Here is a 22718-nt window from a genome sequence, read left to right on the forward strand (position 1 = left end):
CACGATATTGTTTACACTCCGAGATTGTCCTTTATCAAACATTTTTAATACTTTTTGGCACCAAGTCATACAACGAGCCACCTATGCCTACTTATTCAGGATCGAGCCAGCCATAATCGACATATGTACGGCATGTGAAGGTATCCCGCACGATCTAACTACCAATTTACGTGCTCCCTTAAACCTACTTATCTGCAACCCCTTTCCCTTGGGACCTACGCCGTCGTTTCTTATGCTTACCATTAGACGAGATAGACGCCGACGATCGATGAATGCATTACGCTTGCCAGAAGTTTATGAATTGCTGCAACAACAACGAAACATCTGCTCTTCCGTCAGACTATGCGACAACAAATATCATTAAAAAGGCACAAGAGCCTATATTACCGGAACGACCCGGATTAATATCCGGCCAAGTATTGTCTCTTCAGCAGCATTCCCCGCAATATCAGTAAGAGTAGGCGCGTCTTTTGGAATACCCTTTATTTACTTATCAGAGCACAGAGTCTTAATCATCTTCTTTTCCAATAGTGATAGATAACGGCGTTCACAGTGTAAACTTTGCATGACCAACAATTCTGAATATGAAAACATAGTATTTCTGTGATTGCAAGCAATAACCGCCTAAGTCGAAAATCGCTTTTCTTTACCTGTGAATTTTTATTTCACTTTATGTGTGTTCTTTTTTTAATTTTCCATAAATATAGTCTTACCATTAGCACGCGTTGGCATATACCAAAAAATCGAAATGTTCTATCAAGTCGTTATTTGTACTACAGACGTCTCAATTGCCCTGATTCTCGAGAGCGAGCATAATTTCAACTTTCGCCAGAAGAATTGAGCTGGAAATTGGAGCAGGGATCCGTTTGACTATATGTGTACATACACTACATATGGGAGAATATAGCCCCCGAGCCCCATCGAAAATCTCTTTAGAAAATAATTGAAAGCTGTTTTTGATCTTACTACGAGGGTAGTTTGAAAAGTTTGTGCAAAAAAAATGAAAACTACTTACTTGTTTGTTGTATTTTTTTTTTATTTTTCGACATATCCTACTTTAAAGCTTATAAACTTGTCCAAAGCTGTCCAAGACTTAGAAATATCCCTTCGTTTCTGCAACCATCTCCTCGTTCGAATAAAATATGTTTCCTGCCATCCATTTCTTCAAATTCAGAAATAACTAGTAGCCCGAGCAATCCGAGCGAGCAAAGTCTGGAATATAAGGAGGATGTGAAACGAGCTGGAAATTAATGGAAATAAATTTTGCGACCATAACTGCTGAGGCGTCAGCTGGTGCTTGGTCGTGATGAAAAAGGAAAATCACTCGACTTCCTCGATTCAAACGAATGCCAAACGCAAAGAAATATCCCGATCTGGCTTAAACTTGGTGTGCGTTCTTCCAAGAGATGCTACTAACTAAACATAGCCTCGATACGTGCGAGTGGTGTCTTCTCTCTGAGTTTGCACGTACTTTTCAAACGACCCTCGTAAAGGTGTAAAAAGCGCTGTAGTGACATATGCACCGTCAGAATTGGGAAGAACTTCTCCTAGTCATTTGATACCAAACGAGGTTTGGTGTGACTTCTTTACCCTGATGTTGGAGAGGGTCGTATGAGCCGTAGAACTTAATCGCTCAGGCACAATATTTTATACGAGCGTAAGATACAATTGTTGGCATATGCCGATGATATTGACATCATCGGCCTTTACAACCGCGCTGTTAGTTCTGTAGGTATCTCCTGTCATCAAACAAACAGTCGGTGCACTCGGGTATCGGCACCCGCGTCACTGTTGACAGTTATGTTTTCGCGGTTGTAAAAGACTTCCTTTATTTAGGAACCAGCATTAACACCGATAACAATGTCAACCTTGAAATCCAACGTGGATTCTGTCTTGCCAACAAGTGCTACTTTGGACTAAGTAGGCAAATGAGTTGTAAAGTTCTCTCTCGACGAACAAAACTAACACTCTAAAAGGCTCTCATCATGCCATCTCCAATTGATTTCAGTTCCTCTTCTCAATTAAAAAATTTCTACTTTGCATTCAAGATAAGATTTCGTGTTTTGATGGGCCCTTAATTCTTTGATGGGTAATGGGTAAAGACCCAACCTAAGTGAAGTTTATTTCATATGAAAATTTTATTATTTAAAAATAAAAATTAAAGAAATAAAATTAAAAGGACATTCGTTTATATGCCTTGCTTTTACAACTTTTTGGCTATATTTCATTTGTACGAAAAAATTATAAATTTTTCCATCAGAAAATACATTTTTTATTTTATGCTTAAAACTAAGTAATAATAGAAGAATTTAAAATAAATACAACAAAACAATAGAAATAACATTTTCAAAACAACTCATTGTAATCCACCCTGATAGTAAAATCGTCATACACGAGACACAGCCCCTGAATGTGTCTACTAAAGTTACATACAACTATGCACGTATGTACTCGTATGTGCATATTCAGGAATGATTTCTCAGTACAGTTTTCTTCTTTGGTAATGTTTTACATATAAAAAGTACTAATAGCAAAAGCATTGTTCATAAGCCGATGCTATGTGACATTTTAATAACTTACTTTTAAATATGTTTTTAATTATTCCATCTTAAATATATTTATGTGTAAGGCCTAAGGTGATTATTTGACAGTACTTATCGCCAACGCAATGGAAATCGTAGTTTACGCAAGTGTATCCTTGTATTGAATACGATGTCCCAAAAAGGACTACTTATGCCATACCCCATATCCTGGTGCGCGAAATGATGCTGATAGTGGTAGCGTTTCATATCGTACATGAAGCGTGTGTGTTGGAATGAAGGATTACCATAGTGGAGGTAGTAGTGCATCAGATCGTAGCACAGATAACCGAACAGCGCACCGGCTAATACAATACGTGGATGTGGCAACAGAAAACTGATTGGTGTATATAAGATAGTGGCAATAACGACGCCCGGCAGTGGCGGAAAGACAAGACGCTTTGAATCGAAAGGTACCTTGTGATGTAGACCGTGAATCATGAAATGAAATGTGCACAGCCATGGATTGGTGCTGGCGTTTATTTTCATGTGGAACAAAAATCGATGAAGCATATATTCAAGTAAGGTCCAGAGAAGTATACCGGCTGCAAAGTAGGCAACCAAAAGCGTTTGCTGGGGGAAATAAATCGTAAGAAATTAAAAATTAAAAAATGCATGCCAAAAAATAAATGTAGTATGCGACCTTACCGTGCTTGTGCTAGAAGAGCTCCAATTACGTGTGAATTCATCCCAAAGACATTTGCTAATAACGGGCATCCAAAAGAGTGGTATAACCCACCAGGGTGTTTTTGTAAACATCTCTATATAAGTTGGCCCAAATAAGCGTAACGGCCTGTCGACCGGCTTGTGCACCCATTCATCATAATGGCGTGTAATGTGTGATATTTGTGGGAGCATAGCTTTTGACCAGTCCACCAGGTGCTGAAATAGATGGAGAAACATTAATGAAATGGAGAATAGTAGCGTAATTAAAATGAGAAAAAAAATTATAAATGCGCATTAATTTATTGGAAACAATTTAACTGGTCACTCTTAGCCAACGGAAATTCAGATAGAAATCGTTAATTGTGTGCCACGAAATTCATACAATTATTTATTTACGTGCAAGCTTGGCAGCACTGGCGTCTCTCAAAAGCTAGGAGTAACAAACAAATGTTAGTTGACATTTCATCGCAGAATGCGATTGGCTTTGACATTGGCCTATAACTGTCATACATAAAAACAGAAGTCAAAATCGAGCACAAAAACTTCAAATTTTTTCAAATTTTCTTTTGAAATTTTTTATTTTTTCAATTTGTGAGAAGAATATATATTTTGTCTGAATTTATAACAAAGTAAAAGCAGCAAAACGGAGGGTTATAAGCGGAGAAATGAAAGCAGCTCTTGCATGAGCGGCGAAGGAGTACCTGAGGCGCGTAGTAGAAATGTGATGCCGACAACATCGTTGAAACCCATGGAAACGTTGAAGGGTATTTTCAGTGTGCCCAGTAAGTAGAACCAGTGGCCAAAAATCATAATAACCCATAATTACAAATATTGTGGTATGTGGGTACTTTTGCTGTTGCTAATGTTTATGCCGCGCCGGTTGCCAGGAGCAACAAAAAAGTGGGAATTACGGTTTCTACTGTCTAGTAGTAGTAATAGTAAGAAGTCAGCTATAATGAAATAACTACATTTTTTTCTTTGAAAACAGAGATGGAGCGGAATCGTCGAAACTTTCTACGTGAGAATAAATTGAGTTTACGAGAATTGCAACGTGTAACCAACAAGAATAAGATGCAACAGCAGCAAGAGCAAATGATGCGAGAACAAAAATATATTGGGCGACGCTCACAATCCCAGCAACGTAGCAACAACAACAATGGATTAGACGTAATCCAGCTAACATGAAAATAATAAGCGGAAATTTTTATTTTAACAATTTTTTTTATTCAGAAGCAAGGAAACACCCGCTGCCCATCATTGTCTCGAGTGCCCAGCGGTCGCGCTGTTGGCGGATCTGTAACCGGTGGTTTCGGTGATGGTGCCAATCATCACATCCGAAATGGCTTGTCGCGTACGAATAGCACAACTACAGTAAAATCTGTGCATAAACAAGTCCAAACAGAAGATATACAAGATGAACAATTTCTATATGATGCGTTGAAGCGGTAAGAAAGCGGTTTTTGTAAATATTTGCTTCTGATTGTGCACTAATTTCTTATTGGGAAATTTATCAGGTGTTCTGCCAACGATTGTCAGTCTCGTTTAAATGACCTACAGACAAACCTTGTCCAAAGCTCGCACCATACAGCATTCGATGCGCAGAGCCGCAACTCATTTTACCCACCACCAATTGATGATATAGATCAAAGAGGATTTGAAAATACCGATGAAAACCTATACACCGCGCAGCAACAGTCTCAGATGCAAGATAAATATGAGCAGCATAATAAGAAGCACCAGTATGCGGAACAAAATTATAATGGTCAGCAACAGGAAGAAGCGCCTGATATCGAAGATGTAGTTGGCACTGAGAGCGTTGAGCGCTTATATGGTCCAGAAGCATCATCCAAATACAACTTTGCGCCAACCCCACGTTCTCAGCAGCACTTCACCAATGGTTACAATATGGGGGACAGTGATGGATTGCCAGCTACGACAACAATGCAATCATCATACGAACCGCCAGATCAACAACAGCAGCATCAGCAACAGCCAGTGCGTTACCGCATGCAACCACATGTACAGGATGATGTGCGTAGCACTTTCGAGAATATGTCTTTAAACAATGGTACTAGTGGCGGCATCGACTGCGATGTTGGCGCTGATGGCGGTATTAACGGCGGCGTAGAAGCTGTTTGCATATCTGGACGTAGCCGTCGCACAAATTTTTCACAAAACTCTCAGCAAAGCAATACAGACTTAACGAAGAAACGTTCTAATGGCAGCATACACAAGCTCGGTTGTAAGTTAGAAAAATGAAGTATTTCTTAATGTACTCGAATACTCGAATAAATTTGTATGCATTACTTTCCTATGCTCTTTTTATAGCTCGCGATAACTTGAGTCTGCCACGCTATTTGGAGCGCGAGAAACGGGAAAAGGAGGAACAACTCCAACGTCAAAGCGAGCGCGATCCGAATTGCCCGCCAGGGCATTATCCGTTGCCGGACAAAGAGCGACAAGCAGCACTACAATCAGCTGAAACTAGTAAGTAACAAGTTCGTTTAGAATATATTTCAATCATATTTTTATGAACACAAATTACAGGATTCAAAGCGCTTGTCAATGAACTGAATCACATGCCGATGACCACTGAAACATTACGTATGCGCGTTCGCAAAGCGGAGATCGAAAAAGAACTGAAGCTACTTGAAACCGACATAAGAGTATTCTCCAAAACCAAGGTGTATATGAAACATAAAGAATAGGAGTTGTGAAGTCAACACAGATGAGCGAAAATGTAAATTCGACCAACAGTCAATGAGGCGTAAAAATTGCAATTATAGAAATATGTGCAAAAAATGTACCAAACTTGTATTTTAAGCCACTCTGAAGGCATAAATGCCATTTCCGTATACTTGAATGTATCGGCTTAAGTACTTTTATTTTATATGGCGTAGGAGTGCTTTTTTTATATATACTACCACTTGAATTTTATTATTTTTCTTACACAGGATTTTCAGAGGATTTGTGTGCTCAAATGGATAGGTGCGAATGAATATGTTTGTGAGCATGTGCGTCTGAATAGTTGTGTGTGTGTGTGTGTGTGTGCGTATGTGGGCGAGTATGATATACAGTGTTTTAAAACATTTATCATATGTTGATATGGCAAATGGCAAAGAAGAGTCGCAGTAATTGTAGATATCTATATCTACTCATTTTAAATCATACAATACATGCATATTAACTGATAGCAGTTTTATGAACAGATATACATACATACATACTTTGAGAAAAAGACGGTAAGAAAAGCTTGATCAAGCTAAATGTTAATGAAAAAACAAAAATACATTCCTTCATTTCGAAGTTACTTATAAAATAACCGAAAGCCTGAGAAATTTGTATTTTTACGAATAAGCTTTGCCTTTGGTTGTATGTAAACAAGTTTTTGCTTAGAAAGATAATAAAAACAAAAACTAGTTAATATTAATGAAACATTTTATTAAGTTAATTGAAAAGGAAGTAGAAATTATCAAGCATTGTTTGCCATATTTCTTTTACGTCCGATTGCTCTTCACGAAGAGAGCATTTGCAGAGAACGTTAATGCGTTAAACATTAAGCCACTCTGAAGGCAATTAAACAACGCTCGTTCTCTGTCATTTAGATTCACGAAATTATTCAGGGTTCACTTCAGGGTTATATACAAAAATTACTTTTTTTACAATAATGTTATAATAAAAATACATATGTACATACATGCATTTGTACTTATAAATAGGTCTGCTTATGAAGCAAAATAATTATCAAGTTTTGTTTTTTATGTACCCAAAAAACTTGCAAGGTAAGGGGAAGTGAGAGACCAAATGGCATTTCATTTTAAGGGGAAGTTGCAGGGTTTTACTGGATAAATTTGTACTTGTAAGAATTTGCAAGTGAGGAAAATAGCTAATCGCAAAGTAAAAATAAACACAAAATTAAATTGCGAATTGATCCAAAGTTCTAAATTTAAATAAAAATGGTGATTAAAATGGGAAATGTAAGTAAATATATTTTAGATAAAATTCATAGAGTTTATTTGAAGGCATATATTAAATAAGAAATGGCCAATGATAGAGGCAGAGGCAATAAAAGAATAAGATTCGTTGTCGACAACGACTACACATTTACGACTGAAAAGTTACGACTTTATATCATAGATTTGTGACAGCCATAAAAACATGAATAATAGAAATATTACGTTTTACAGCGAAGTATAATATATGTTTTATAATATACTAAAAGAGCTTTGAAACCGTTAGAAGTTTGACTATATAAAGACCATTTGTTGTTGTTGTACCAGTTTACCATACTATGTCTAGCCACAGTCATCATAGCAATTAAAAAAAGTTTTAATCAAATGTCCTTCGTCTTGACTGGCGCGATAACCGCTTACTCGATTTTGGCCAAGTTTAACAAAGCGCGCCATTCGTTTCTTTCTCGTGCTAACTCTGCTACCACTAGCTGGTACCAGATCGAATACTTTCAGAGCAGAAGCGTTTGCATCCATTCGGACGACATGACTTAGACAACAAAGCTGCTGGATTTTTATTCGCTATGTCTATGTCGTCGTAAAACTTATACAGCTAATTGTTGCATCGCCTCCGATATTAGCCGTGCAAAGACCTGAAAATCTTCTGCAGAATCTTTCTCGCAAACACTCCAAATGACGCCTCATCGGATATGGTCATTGTCCAAGCTTCTTAGCCATACGTTAGGACGGGCATGATGAGAGCCTTGTAGAGTGTTAGTTTTATTCGTCGAGAGAGGACTTTACTAATCAATTGCCTACTTAGTCCAAAGTAGCACTTGTTGGCAAGAGAGATACTCCGTTGGGTTTAATCAAATAAAAGAAACTAAATTTCGTTTTTTGACGAATTCTATCTCTAAATATGCGCAATGGTTGAGCTGATAGATACTTGAAAGTAAACTTATTGATTCTATTTTTAATTTAAGATTTAAAAAGTATTACAAATACTGTAAGTTTATGCAATTATTGAATAATAAAAGTAAAGAGATGTGCGGTTAAAGTGCGCCAATTTTTGGCCCAAGCCGAGCTGAGACGAAATTCAGTGAATCTTCACGGAAAATGATAGAACGAATGAATGGCAGAATGCTGGTAGCAGAGGAAAAAAAGAGACCTCTTCTGCGTTAGACAGGGTCGAGCAGAGAAAAAACGTATGAGGCACATTTTTTAAATTGGCCAAAGTATTTTAAGCTACATTTTTACATTGTTATGTAAATGCCTCAAAAGCCTAGAAGAAATGCTGAAAAAAAGTACTAAACAAAAAATGTCTTCAAAATAATAAACCTTGCACTTTGTTATTTATGTTTATGTACGCAAACCTTACACCGGGTGGGCCATATAGTGTTTGCTTTTTGAACCACCTATTTTTTTGAGAATGGTAACACAAATGACATATCAAATGTGTTCATAATTTACTTAAAGGTTTGTCATTTACGAAATGGGACGCTACACGTTTGAACAAAATTGGGAAATATTGAAAACCTATTTCCAGTGAGTCTTCATCTTCTTTTCTGATTTTCACATCGGAGGCTACGTCAATAAGCAAAACTGTCGGATTTGGGGCTCAAAAAATTCACACGTTACTGTAGAGAAGCAAATGCATCCACAAGAAGTCACTGTTTGGTGCGGTTTTTGGTCTGGTGGCATCATCGGGCCATTTTTTTCGAAAATGAGCGAGGAGCCGCGGTTACAGTAAATAGCGAGCGTTACCGTGACATGCTCAACGAGTTGTTTCCAAAAATTGAAAAGGATGACATAGACGACATTTGGTTTCAACAGGACGGTGCAACTTGTCACACTGCCAAAGTTACAATCGAACTTTTGGCTACGGTTTTTGAAAACCGAATAATCAGCCGAAACTCCGATATCAATTGGCCGCCTCGGAGTTGTGATTTAAGCTCGTTGGACTATTTTTTGTGGGGAGCCGTTAAGGACAAATGCTATGCGAACCATCCAGAGACGATTGATGCTTTAAAACACGAAATCGAAGTTGCCATTCATGAAATTGGAGCCCAAACAATCGAAAATGTGTTTAAAAATTGGGTTGATCGAATGGCCTACTGTAAAGCCAGTCGTGGCAGTCATTTGGACGATATTATTTTTCATGCATAAATGACAATGTTCAATCTTCAAAATAAAAAAAAAAGTTTGAAAATATATTGATTAGTTTTTTTTATAGCCGATTCAAAAAGCAAATTTTACATGGCCCACCTTGTATTTTTCTTTAAATCTATACGACCAAATAAATGGATTATCAATCATTTTCATTCGAAGGAAAGCATATCAGCCGTATATATAAATATTTATAAATTAACTACATGTAATTAGGAGATAATCATTATAACGTAATATGTTAAGCTCTTCTCATTTAATAGATTTTACGACATTTGGCTCCACTGAACCTATCACATTTCGCGCGCTCTCAGATGCACCTGTGTACTGATCCATACATGTATGAATGTGTGCATTTAACCGACATTTTTTTACGACCTGCAGAGAACGTTAATGACGTTCTTTGCGAGCTGTCTCACTATCTTATCTACGTGTTGGGAAACATAGCTGATATTAATAATAATTATAATATAGGCACGAAAAGTGGTATCTTTATTTAAAAACAAAAAAATAAAAAAATAAATAAATAAAAAATTGGAGTGTAATAGGTGTAGTTTCAAATCTACTTAAACGTATGTACGTAAATACTTACATGTACTTGAATGTAGTGTGTAAGACCTATTTCAATTTATTGATAACATTGTGATGTAAAATACGATGTAAAAGTGCAAAGAGTTAAAAAATCGGCACTTCAACCTGTTAAAAAATCAAAGGTTTAGATGTAATTTTTGACAGTGGCTTTACATTTTCTAGTCACAGTAATTTCATCTTATCCAAATCATATTCTTTCTCAGGCTTTGTACGACGTATTAGTCAAATTTCTCGGCACTTTATCTGAAATTGCAGTTTTCTATTGTATATTTCGTTGGAATATGGCGCCTTTATTCGTATGCCATACCACAATTTTTCAATTGACAGAAATGGACGTCTGCAAAAGGTGTCTCTTAAATTTGTACTCAGATCATTAAAGTTTTCTGATCCTACACTGGGGTACACGATAACTCGAAAAGTTATTGACCGATTTCCCTGAAATTTTGCACACATCTTTTTTATTATATTACTTTCTATGCGATCTTACAAGTTTTTGAAAAATTTTCGAAAAAATATTGTAATTTTTTCGAAGCAAAAATAGTAGGGAAATTTGCCCCAAAATTCATTTTTTTAAGCATTTTATTCCGTGAATTTTTTTTTCATTTTTTTAAATTCATATAGGAATTATGACATTAATAAACAAAAACATTTTTGGTTTTATGTATTCACGTCACTGACGCCGATGCTACAATGCCCGCCGATTAAGAAGCCCCGCTGCGACCTTCCTGGAAGAATTGAGTGTACAATAGGGTGTCCGTTATTTACCAATTTGATTATTTTTCTGGCGACGCCCCCTAAACTTTTAGTTTTCCGTCTAAGAAAAATTATCAGATCAAAATCAGCACTTAATATTCAGAATAAACCTTCCCCCAAACACGATATATTTCCCATATAAATTACATGGGATTTTGCTACTTTTTGGAATAAACTTTTTTTTTTCTAGTATGCTAATTTGCAGCTATGAAAAACACATATTCTGATGGCAATTTTATTATTTTTATTATTTTGTGTCTCGGAGTTTTAGTTCTTTCTTCATGACATTTTTCTAGTTGTTCTAATTAAAATGTCATGTTTATAATTTTGTAAAATATACATTTTTTAATAATTATTTAAATAATTCACTCAGTTTTATTTAGCTTTACTTTTTTTAACATCTGGTGGCATTGCCCGCGAGTGCAGGTGTTGTTGGTGTTCTTCTGCTTTCGGCAGTCAAATCTCTCTCTCGCTACTGCAGTGTTGCCTAGCTTTGGATATAGAAACGCATTAAAATGCCCATTCAAAGAAAATAACCCAACAAATTTTTATTGAATCACTTAAAGAACTTTGTAAGTGTGACAAATTGTCTTTAAAATGTGCGTTTTTTTAAATAAATGTGTCATGCTTATGTACAATTTAATGTAAGAGGTTTTTTTTAAGCGAGACTCTTTTGTTAAGGGAACGACTTTTTTGCTATATTTGAAGTTATGTAACTAGATAAGGTACTCTTTTTGTAAAAATGTCAGTATGGTTTCTTTAGTATTTTCTGGTATTTTGTTGTTTATTTTTACAATAAATATAACTCTTAATGCCCTATGTCTCACTAAGGATTGATGACCGGAAGAAACGATTACACCTCTATGGTTTTAATTCGCATTCAATAAATATTCAAAGGCTTTTTAAAATGTGTAAAAAGGTTTTCAATCTTAAGAAGAGTTGAGAGAAGGGCATTTAATATTTTTGCATAACCTTAAATGGAACAAAAAATTAAATTTTCACTTTCAAAATATCAAATTTATAAGAACCAACTAATTTTCATTAGCACTAAAATCTTCTCAGAGTGACCTTTTTAACTTTCTTTTGTATAATAATACAGTTTATTTTTTAACTTACAGTTTCGGTAGCTTTAAATTAAACGCAAAAAGAAACAAACACGAAACTTCAAAATTTTCGCATTTTCGGTATAAAAAAGCACTAAATTTATTGCGAAGAGCAAATGGTTGGCAATACTGCACATCTCAGCAAACGTGACGTCACGTACGCTCTGATGGGCGCAATCTTGTTTCTATCATTCTTGTGTATTTAGTACTTTTACTATAGTTTAGTCGGCACTCTCAACTCTCAGTATTGTATGTAAATATCTTCTCATAGCGTTGTGGATGTTCTCTGTCATATCAACAACAATTAATTATATATTGAAATTTGTTAAGACTATAATTCTTTAATTTAGAATCGGTGTAATTATTGAGATACATAAACTTAAATATTCAATTAATATTAAATATCAGAATACAATTTAATTTTTAAATACTGTACTAACCCATAAAAAAATTAACTTTATAAATATATTTCTGATTGGAAAAACAATCAGCTCATTTTTTTTGCTACAACAGTAATAATTTTGCTGCAAAAGTGAAAATGTCTGAAATTTACACACAGTTCAACTTTAACTTCGAGTAACTTTTAAAGGAGTCAATTTATCGAAAAATTTTAAGAGATCTTTTTTGTAGAGAGTTAAAATTGCCATCAGAATATGTGTTTTTCATAGCTGTAAATTAGCATACTAGAGAAAAAAAAGTTTATTCCAAAAAGTAGCAAAATCCCACGTAATTTATATGGGAAATATATCGTCTTTGGGGAAGGTTTATTCTGAATATTAAGTGCTGATTTTGATCTGATAATTTTTCTTAGACGGAAAACTAAAAGTTTAGGGGGCGTCGCCAGAAAAATAATCAAATTGGTAAATAACGGACACTCTAGTGTACAACCGCCATTTTAAATGAGTAAAATAAAAAACAAAACATTTTATATTAGTTTAATGTATAAATAAACTGTATGCCAATTTTGAAAAAAATATATTGACTTCTTCATTTTAAATAATTTTAATAAAAATCAGGGAAAATATGGCCATTTACAGGTATCTGTCCCCTTAAGAATCAATTTACTTTTGTTCGATACGACCCCCTTTTGCCTTGACTATGGCTTTGAGACGGTCCAGAAACGAATCGCAAACTGACCGAATGTGACTTGCAGGTATTTTCGACCCACTCGCGGACAACGGCTTTTTTCAGCGTCTCGAGTTTGGTGAATCTTTTAGTTTGGACCTTGCTCTCCAAAATGGCCCAAAAAGAATAATCCATCGGATTCGCGTCTGGTGAATTTGAGAGCCATTGTGTGGACGTTACGAAGTTCGGAACGTTTTTTGTTTTACCATTCTTGGTTCTCTCGAGACGGTGCCGATTCCTATGGAAACGTCCATGGTCTGACACCGAAATGTTTGTCTGCCCACGGCTTCAAAGCAACCTCCAAAATATTTTCCCGATAATATTTCGCATTGGCCCAAACCATAACCTGTGGTGGGTGCACCCTCCTGGTGGCCAATCGATGACTCAAATTATCGTATGAACGGTCGGTCAAATAAACCCTATCGTTTTAGGAGTTTAAGAATTGCTCAATTTGAAAAATTTTCTCGTTAGAAAACACAATGTTCGGAAATTTATTGCTTTCGGCCAAGCGACGCAACTCCTTCGCTTTCTCAAGTCTGACTTGTTGCTGCTTTGGTGTGAGATCTTGTAAGGCTTGACTTTGAGACAATTTTTCAGTATTCAGTTTTTCACGTGACATTGCAGTCTTTTGATGACCACCTACATGACCATTGTAAAAAGTAATGGTGCGGTAAACAAAAACTTTATTTACTTTAAGGTACTTGAGCTCACGAACAATCGCTGGTTGTGATTTTCCAGCTAAATATAATACAATCACACTATTACGTTTGAAATCCATTACTGATTTTCGTTTTTCGCTTTTACTCTCGGCAAACGCTCGGGCTGTCATTTAGCTAACTAACAGACAGCTGATGCCCGCTCATCAGCTGCGCGAGCGGTCTGAAGTTAGTTACACTTCGAGTGCCGGACCCTGTAAATAAGTTCAATACGAATATATTCGTAATGCTCTTATTGAACGTGCACTTCGTAATTTTCATAAAATCTCGAATTCGAACCTGCTAGATTTCTCGGTTTCAAAGAAAGTATTTTCTGTACTGTTGACTTGTGTTGTGTCGTTAGACTAAATTAAAGTTAGATAATTTAATTATATAATTTTATTGTTCTTTATTTTTAACTTTTTTAAACTGAACTTATGTAAGCATTCGATATTTTTATCGAAAAGTTTGTTTTCGATAACGTTTTCACCTATGAACTTTATTTGTTCTTTTTTCAGTGAGTTGAAAATTTATTCTCGCTCGGGAAAATTTTCGAGCGATAATTTATTACGATTTTCGACTGGGATTATCGAAACAGTAATGCATTGATCAACTTACTATGAATTTTGGCGTTGAAGCACCACTCTAAGACAGTGTGAAGCGCTGGGGTCGAGTTCCAAAGGGGCCGACGCTTCTTGCAGGATGAATTTCGTAAAGGCCATGCAAAAACGGTTGATGTGCCAGAAACAATCGATGCTGTTCGTCAACTGATAGCGCAAGATCGTCATATGATATATCGCGAGATAGAGACGTCCTTGGGCGTTAGTGGGACCAGCACACATTTAATATTGCATGTATGTACATGTATTGTATGTCGCCAAGAAGATTTGTTCTCGTTGGATGCCGCATAACTTGGCAATTGCCCAAAACAGGACTCATGTCGATAATAGTTAAGAAATGTTGAAGAAATTGAACCACTCAATGCGCACGTTTATGACATCGTAACAGATGACAAATCTTGGATCTAGGCATGTGAGTCGAAAACAAAACAGCAATCGACTGTATAGGTGTTTAAAAATGCGCTTAATTCACCAAAAGTTATGCGCGGAAGAAACACTTCACCTGTTTTTCGGAAAATCTGATTACGTTGTAACTGTACCGCTAGAGAAACTTAAAGCAGTCAATTCTGAGTGGTACACAAACCATTTGTTTGCCAGAAGTTTTCGGAGAAGTAAGGAAAACCAAACGCTGAAAACGAATTATCCTTCATCAATACAATTTTATTTATTTATTTGTTAATCAAGCACACAACTACAATGCAAACTCTCACGTATCAGCTCATACAAGACTGGTTTTGAGCACTCAAAAGTTCGAATCCATGAGCCATCTGCCTTACAGCTCTGATTTCGCAACTAGTGATTTCTGTTTGTTCCCGAACATCAAACATTTCAACGTTTTTCAAAGTCTAAAGGAGCTATTCTAGCCTTTGAACAACTTGTTTTGAAGGCATTCACTTCTGAGTGGTAAAAGTGTTTTGAACATTGCTTCAAGCGAGTGCAGAAGTGTATTGATTTGCACAGAGAATATTAAAAAAAAACAATAAAAGCATTTGCATTATTTTTTACTGTGTTTTTATTATTGGGCGCAAAATATAAAAGACAACCTTCGTATGAGACGTTCCAAGCTCTTTTTGAAATGGTCATGGGGGATAATTAATTTGGTAGCACTGCTGCAGAATCGGTATTCACACCACTGGGTGCGGTCAAGAACATAATTTCGACATGCAAAATTAGCAGAACGTTATGGCCCACCTATATACAACTACACCTACAAACGTCAACATTGATAGACATGAAACGATGGGACGCCAGAGTCGCACGGCAGTTACAACAGGCTTTTGGTGTGTCGGAGAACAAGCAGTCAAATGGGCATCGCTCACAACACACACTGTCATAGTTGTAAACAACCGAAGAAAAAGGAACACAATCTTCCACTTCCTCTGTAAATGCTCTGTCCTATGGAAGGATAGAATGGCAACTCTGGGCGAGCTGCTGTTCGATAGTCTCGAACAGCTTTTGGATGTCAACAACTTAACAAGGTTCCTGAACTGCACAGGCTGGATAAAGTCTTGTTGTAAATAACCGTCAAACAAGTTGGTAACGAGATTGTGCCAACAAAGTGGCGCGGAAGTGCTAGTTGGTTTCTAGATGAATCACCATTTAAACCAACCAATCAGCATTGGTCTATTTCCCTTTCCATTTATCCGCATATATCGTACGCTTCACACTTGACCTCAAAATTTTGCTAATACGTATACATTTTGGTTTTAAACTTCATACTCCTAAACTCACCTCCATACTCTCATCCAGCTGATTGTTGTTTCTATCTTCTTGTAACACGTCATCGATCAGTTCAATACCATTTACTGGGGTCGCTTCAAACACCTGTTGCTGTTGTTCATTATCCACAAAATGATCATCATTCACCCTTTGTTGTAGCTGTTGCCTTTGATGCAGCTGATGATGATGCCTTCGCTTGGTGTCATTTTGCAATTGTGTGGGCTTTATTTCATATTCTTTCATCAGGTACATAGCAGCATCAGAGTGCGGTGGGGCGTGCAGAAAACGCGTTGTCATATCGCTATTGTTGAGACCACGCAGCGTATTTATACCACCTGGATGATTTTTCAGGAAACGCGTTATATCATAAAAACGTTGTCGATATTTAACAATAAATTGTTGCCTGTCGCCTTCCTTTAAATTCTTGTCATTTTGTTCTGCACTTCTTTGTATGTCTTGAATTTGCATGGCTTCGCCATTTGGCAAAGTCTGCGTTGTCATTGTTGTAAATGGTGTGGTTGCTGTGGCGGCAGGTGTTGCTGTTGGCAGTGTGAGATCTGATACAGCAGTCGGCATTTTGTTCTTTTCTGTCAGTGGTATGAAGTGTGAAGTAGTGTGAAGAATACTGAAATGCACAAGAAGGAGAATATAATTTATTAAGATAAAAAGAAACTCAATGCGGCATATAGAAGTTGTGGGAGAATACATTTTTAATAGAGAGAGGTGAGAACCATACGTAAGTGTGTAAGGGAGCATTTTGCTGGATTTGCATAATTTCTCACTGGAATGCTTAAGCGAAAGAAAATAAAAGATTACATGGAAATTTATAGAAATATATGTACGATTATGCAATGAAACAATGATAACAGTTTGACCGTCCCTTGAATTTTTGCTTAATTAACTTAACTTTGCCAAACATTTTCAATAGGGTTGGCATCAGACGGTTGTGAAGAACAATCGAACATTTCAATCCCCTTGTGCTGTTTCCACTCTGCACACCTTCGGTTTCGATGCTTAGGATCGTTGTCCGCTTGTAAAATCCAAGGTTGCATAGTTCTTGCAAATATCTTCGCAGCTGACGGTTAAAATGCTTTGTGGTAAATTTTATTCATTGAGGCTGCATTCAAATTCTGTGGAAACACAAATAAAAGGCCAAATCCTTTTTCGGAGAAGAAGCTCTAAACATGAACCTTAACTGGATGCTTAAGGGGATCCGGAGGTCTAGAAATTTCAAAAAATCAATTTTTTGTTTTTTTCAATATCTCGAAAGTATAGTATTTTAAGAATATGCTGTAAAATTTTCATGCGTAAATTCCCAATATTATAGCTTATACAACCTATTAACTAGAAAAAGAGCGGTCGGCGCGCTCCTGTACCTCAATCTTTAAATTCATTTATCGCGAAACGACTTTTTTCGGCCTGGTGTTGGAAAAAAAAACTAAAACTATTCAACCGAATCGTCTGAAATTTTAATATGTTGTTCACAACATCAATGCCTATCGACCATACTAGAATCATATTATTATTTCAATTATTTATGGTAGTAATTTTTAGATTAAAAAACTGAAAAAAAAACTATTTTTAGAGTGTTAAATTCAAAACCGCGCCATTTTGTGAAATTTTTGTTTTACTTTACTTTTTACTATTCTAGTAGCGGGACAACTATAGTCATGCTGATGAATATTTTTTTTGGTTTTTGTATTTCAGATAAATATAAGTGCCAAAACGGACAACACCGTCCAGGTCCAATTTCTCGGGAGTGTCAACTTCAGCGCCATTTTTTTAATTTTTAAAATAAAAAAAAGCCTAAAAAATTTGAATATTATATCATTTTTCATTTTTTTTATTGTAAAAAAAATTTCTCAAAATACCCTACATTTTCGGGCTTTAGACCCTTCAATGTGCCGGAATTTGATTTCCTGTGCGTGTAAACTTTCTCGATTCGTGTCTTTGGATACTTAACACCACTTTTCCTTCAAACTCTTTGTTACAAACAAATCAATGATTGTCTGATCTTGCTCTGGAGAGGTATTTTTTTGGGCCTCGCCCAGTTAAGTCGTCAACGTTTTTAACTTCGGTATACCGTTGTACCCATTTATTTATGAACACCTTCGACTTCTTCAAATTATTTGCTGCAAATGCACCTGATATTTTTAGACCTTTAGCGTGAATACATGGGATCACTGCTTCAAATCGTTTTCCATACGCGGAACTCATTTTGCAAAAACTACGTACGCTTTCTAAATTTTTCACAATTGGTAGCTTTGTGAGAAATTTCATAACACGCGTATTGCGAAAAGGATGCGCCTATTTAAAAGCATTTACATTTTTTCATAACGGAACTCTAAGTTTGTATTTTACCGTTTACGCTTCCATTAGACAAATTGAATATTTTTCTCGCTTTTTTATATTTGATAATCATTTTTGAATATTTGTGAGGACAAATTAAAAGAGACTATTAAATAACAGGGATTTTATACTAAATTTGCGGAAAAGTGAATTTTTCACATGTGAATTCAATGGTCGTTTTAAGAGCGGCACGAGCAAATGTAAGAAGAAAAAAAAAAAAGGTGTATAAAATTTTTGCCCATACAATAAGTTTAGGTTATCATCAAGAAAAAATGTTGGTTTTGGGCCATCCCAGTGCGCACAATCGTACGAGTGATTTTCAACTTCATACTTCAATTTTGAATGTCTACCACATCTGGAATGAATTCCAGCTTGCAAGACTCAATTATTTATTGTATAGTATTTTATTTAAATAATAAATTGTTATGTCACTACTACTCCCTCGGTGTACTATAATAATAATAATATTTTTTAATGAAAACTTATTTGCATTTTAATATGAGTGAAAATTAATTGAAGATTTTGAGCAAGCTCGTTTTCGTTCTGAAAATTTCGGTCATTAAGACGTGCCTTGCACCCTAACGAGAGCAGAAAATGTACCGAAATCGAGATAACTGGTTAGGAAGTCGTGACTTTTCATCCTCAAATTATCAAAAGTGGAGTTTAACAGAATGCAGCACTTCGTTAAAAAAAGCTCAGCAGAAAAGCATCAAAATATAATCAATCAAAATGGTACATGTACATATGTATGTATGTGTTTATTTTCAAGATATTAATAACACGTTTTTCTTTTTTTAATTTTGTGCAAATTATTTATATTATATCTTAATTTACATACATTTCTATGTTCTGCGCATATATTTAACAACCTTGCGGTGAGTGCATTTAATAGATTTTAATTTCTGATTTGTGCGCTCTAAACCAATGCTAACTACTGACGGCCTGCGTGTATTCCTCAACACATTTACATACGAATTTTAGTTTTTCATGCATCGTTTTATTCAACAAGTTCGCGCACATACACGTGCGTTATTCCCCGCTGATCAGCGCTAGTCATGCAACAATTAACATCGCATTTTTTTGCGTGAGTTTCACTTCAGAAAATGTTTTTGGTTTGAGTGAAAACAAATGTGCATGTAAATAGTGGAAAATGTATAAGTTTTTCATGAAATTTTGTTTTACGTGAAATATGAAATATTAAGTCGTTGAATCACAAAAGGTTATACCTGGAAGCTACTATTTACAGAAGAATTTTAGTGCATAATGAAACGTATGAATTAATGATAGAAAAATGCAAATGGATATTTGTTTTAAATATATATGTGTATATCTGTTTATAATTTATTTGTTATATCATGCGAAATATATATTTTTCGGTAATTAGCAGTAGATGCGGGTAGATAATTACTTTGCTAAAATGAAACGCTGTACGTTGTACATTGGATTAATCACAAACAGCAAATGCCTCGCAGTTTTTCTATCCTTCAGAGTTACATTTACAAAACCGTATTTAAGCAAGAGGGGCTACGAAATACTAAATTAATTTTCCATAAGAAAAAATTTTTTTTATAATCACCGGTTTTTTATGGCAACATTTTTGTTTCTATTATTTTTTCAGCGAACCTTTCTTAAATTCGTTGAAATATTATTATGGTTCGTAGAATATTTGGACAATTTAGTGTATTTGGAAATTTATTAATTTGCATTCATTGTTTAAATTTGTAAGGCATAAAGTATACGAAGTTTTCAAAAATGAAAAAAGGCAAAAATTACATGCAACTATTTGTTTCTAAAAGAAAACAAAGAAAAGCACACAGTTACACATTGCATCAAGTGGCGCCAGCAAGAGGAAGCGGGCCGCCGCGGTAGTAGCGCAGACACTCCACTTTAATGAAGTCCTCAACCATCTGTGCGATCCTTCTGCCAGAAAAATGTGACACACATAGAAGGCATTGTTTCTAAGCAACGACACGCGGGCATTCCCACTACCTAGGACTGATAGCGGTAGGCTAATCCCCTACCCTATCAGAAATCAAAGAGATTAAGGGGACAGATACCTGTAAAATTTTGAAAAAAAGAACTTTGTGTTTTTCATAAGATGTTAATATAATCCTTTAAGAATGTGTCAAAAAATTTTTAGAACGTAAATTTAAGTATTTCTTATATTATAGATCGTCAACCGTGACGACTCTATTCTTTGCGTTCGAGCGCTGGGAAAGGTATAGTTACGTTGTATTCAAATTTTAGACGCGTTTTTCTCAAAACTATATTTTTCGAATCGGCGTACACGATAACTCGAAAAGTTATTGACCGATCTCCCTGAATTTTTGCACACATCTCTTTTTATGATATTACTTTCTATGTGAATTTACAAGTTTTTGAAAACTTTTCAAAAAATAGTTCTTTTGAAGCAAAAATAGTAGGAAAATTCCCCCCAAAACTCTTTTTTTTAAGCATTTTATTCCGCGAATTTTTTTTTCCATTTTTGTTTAATTCATATAGAAATTATAACATTAATAAACAACATTTTGTATTCAGGTCACTGATGCCGATGCTACAATGCCCGCCGATTGAGAAGCCCCGCTGCGACCTTCCTGGAAGAGTTGAGTGTACATCCGCCATTTTAAATGATTAAAATAAAAAAATTAAATTTTTATATTATTTAATTGTATGTAAAAATAAACTGTATGCCAATTTAAAAAAAATATATTGACTTCTTCATTTTAAATAATTTTAACGAAAATCAGGGAAAATATGGCCATTTACAGGTTATCTGTCCCCTTAACGAAACCAACGCAAGACAAATCTTTTCGAGGCCCTATGCTCCCTAGAGGAGTGAACAAGGGAAAAAAATTTGTTTCTATTAAATTTTCCAACAGCGTATATACCTAGGTACAACCCCAAGTCGATGGTAGTTCGTGGCCGTTTCTTTATGAAACTGCTGCACGGTGTTAATAAAAAAAATATTACTAAAATAAAAAATTAAAAAAAAAAATCTCGTTGGATATGTTTAGTTAAAGCTTAGAAGATACTTTATGAATTTTTGCTAATTTTTTGTTGGCGTTATATAGTAGAAATAAGCGCCGACACATCGACATGGAATTAAGGGGGTATTCTAGCGTAGAAATTGGAAAAAATCGTTTTTTGTTTTTGATATTCTCAAAGCTTAACCTTTTAAGAATATGTCCTTAAAAGGATTTGTTAAAATTTTAATTATTTCCAGAGATATAGCTATTTTAGTGCCACGACCTTTAAACTGGCTCGGCTAGAACGCCACAGGGCGTAATTGCACCCAAAACTTTAAACGGGTTTTTCTCGAAACTATATATTTCAAAATGTTTACCTTGATTTCTCTGGTTCTACTTAACCGATTTACTTGAAATTTGGTGTGAGCCTTCTCAATATATATATCTATCGTACTTACTATTATTATAAACAAAATAAATTTTTTTACTATTTTTAAAAAATTCCGTGAAGTAACAAAAAGTAGTAAATAAATTGATAATTTTTTTGGGCAGCCGTAATTTGGCCAAAACAATTTTTTTCCACTTTTTTGTAGTAAGTACGATAGCAGCATTCATCGATATTAATAATCTTTTTTATTTTTTTGTTTCAGATTATTAGAACGCTTGCAATCGTGATAGGTGTGGCGCGCCATTTTTTGTTAACCCCCCACTTCAACAACTTATAACTTTTTCAGTTTTTCGTTTTTTGAGATTTTTAATTTGTTTATGTATTTTTTAAACATTAATAAATATCTTATTAAAAAATGGATGGTAAATATATTTTTTAAATTTTATTTATAGCACCCGAAAAAACACCTCAAATTCATGCCTATACACTAGAATACCCCCTTAAGGTGCCTAATGCAACGACATGGAATTAGGGTTAATCAACCTATCGGAAGATTTATAATTTTTGCAAACAGGCATGGAATGGAGCGCATAAATGTCAAAATAGAGGTTTCCATCACTCAAAATATCTTTTTTAAATTTAGTAAAAAAGTTATTTAGTAAAATATGACAGATGGTTTTTATAGGAAGGAGGTTTGCACAAATCTACTCCGCTACGGTGACTCTTGCACATACATACATATATTACGTGCTTAGAAATACAATTTTACAGCTTTCTGCTTTTTCATGCTGAGTAGCCGATTCATGCTAATAAATGCATGTTTATTCCTGGAAATTTCCTAATTATCATTATTATCAAAAAAAACATTCGTTTCGACTTTCCTACCGAGCGGACGTGTGTGAAGTGGCTCCGGGAAGAATCTAAAAGAATCACGCAGTGCGGGCGCGCCAAAAGCGAAAAACGCCACAAAAAATAGCAGCTCTGGCAGCTGCTATCGGGTCACAAAAACCAGCTATCTCCATAGCGCTGTGAAGGCAAACTTGTTAAA

General features: G+C 35.4%; 2 protein-coding genes across 5 annotated transcripts in view; one reads left to right on the forward strand and one right to left on the reverse strand.

Moving 5' to 3' along the window:
- Positions 1-2197: 2197 nt before the first annotated feature.
- LOC128865936 (fatty acid 2-hydroxylase) overlaps positions 2198-22718 on the reverse strand; it is a 66220-nt gene continuing 45699 nt past the window's right edge. For all 3 annotated transcript variants that reach the window (XM_054106364.1, XM_054106365.1, XM_054106366.1), the window contains exons 2-4: positions 15980-16592; positions 3228-3461; positions 2198-3152 (exon numbers count right to left, since the gene is read on the reverse strand). In XM_054106364.1, the coding sequence (XP_053962339.1) occupies positions 2655-3152; positions 3228-3461; positions 15980-16592 (1345 nt within the window). In that variant the 3' untranslated portion in view covers positions 2198-2654. The remainder of the gene's footprint in view (positions 3153-3227; positions 3462-15979; positions 16593-22718) is intronic.
- On the forward strand, positions 3703-6177 carry LOC128865935 (uncharacterized). Of its 2 annotated transcripts, none has more exons than XM_054106363.1 (6): positions 3703-4027; positions 4234-4412; positions 4479-4690; positions 4760-5487; positions 5574-5732; positions 5793-6177. In XM_054106363.1, the coding sequence occupies exons 1-6, from the start codon at positions 3928-3930 to the stop codon at positions 5951-5953; spliced, it is 1539 nt and encodes a 512-aa protein (XP_053962338.1). In that variant the 5' UTR covers positions 3703-3927; the 3' UTR covers positions 5954-6177. The 2 variants fall into 2 exon arrangements, with proteins under 2 accessions (XP_053962338.1, XP_053962337.1); XM_054106362.1 differs by having other exon boundaries at positions 3704-4027; positions 4476-4690.

The sequence above is a fragment of the Anastrepha ludens genome, chromosome 6 (genome assembly GCF_028408465.1).
Source record: "Anastrepha ludens isolate Willacy chromosome 6, idAnaLude1.1, whole genome shotgun sequence".
In the NCBI taxonomy this organism is placed as follows: Eukaryota; Metazoa; Arthropoda; class Insecta; order Diptera; family Tephritidae; genus Anastrepha; species Anastrepha ludens.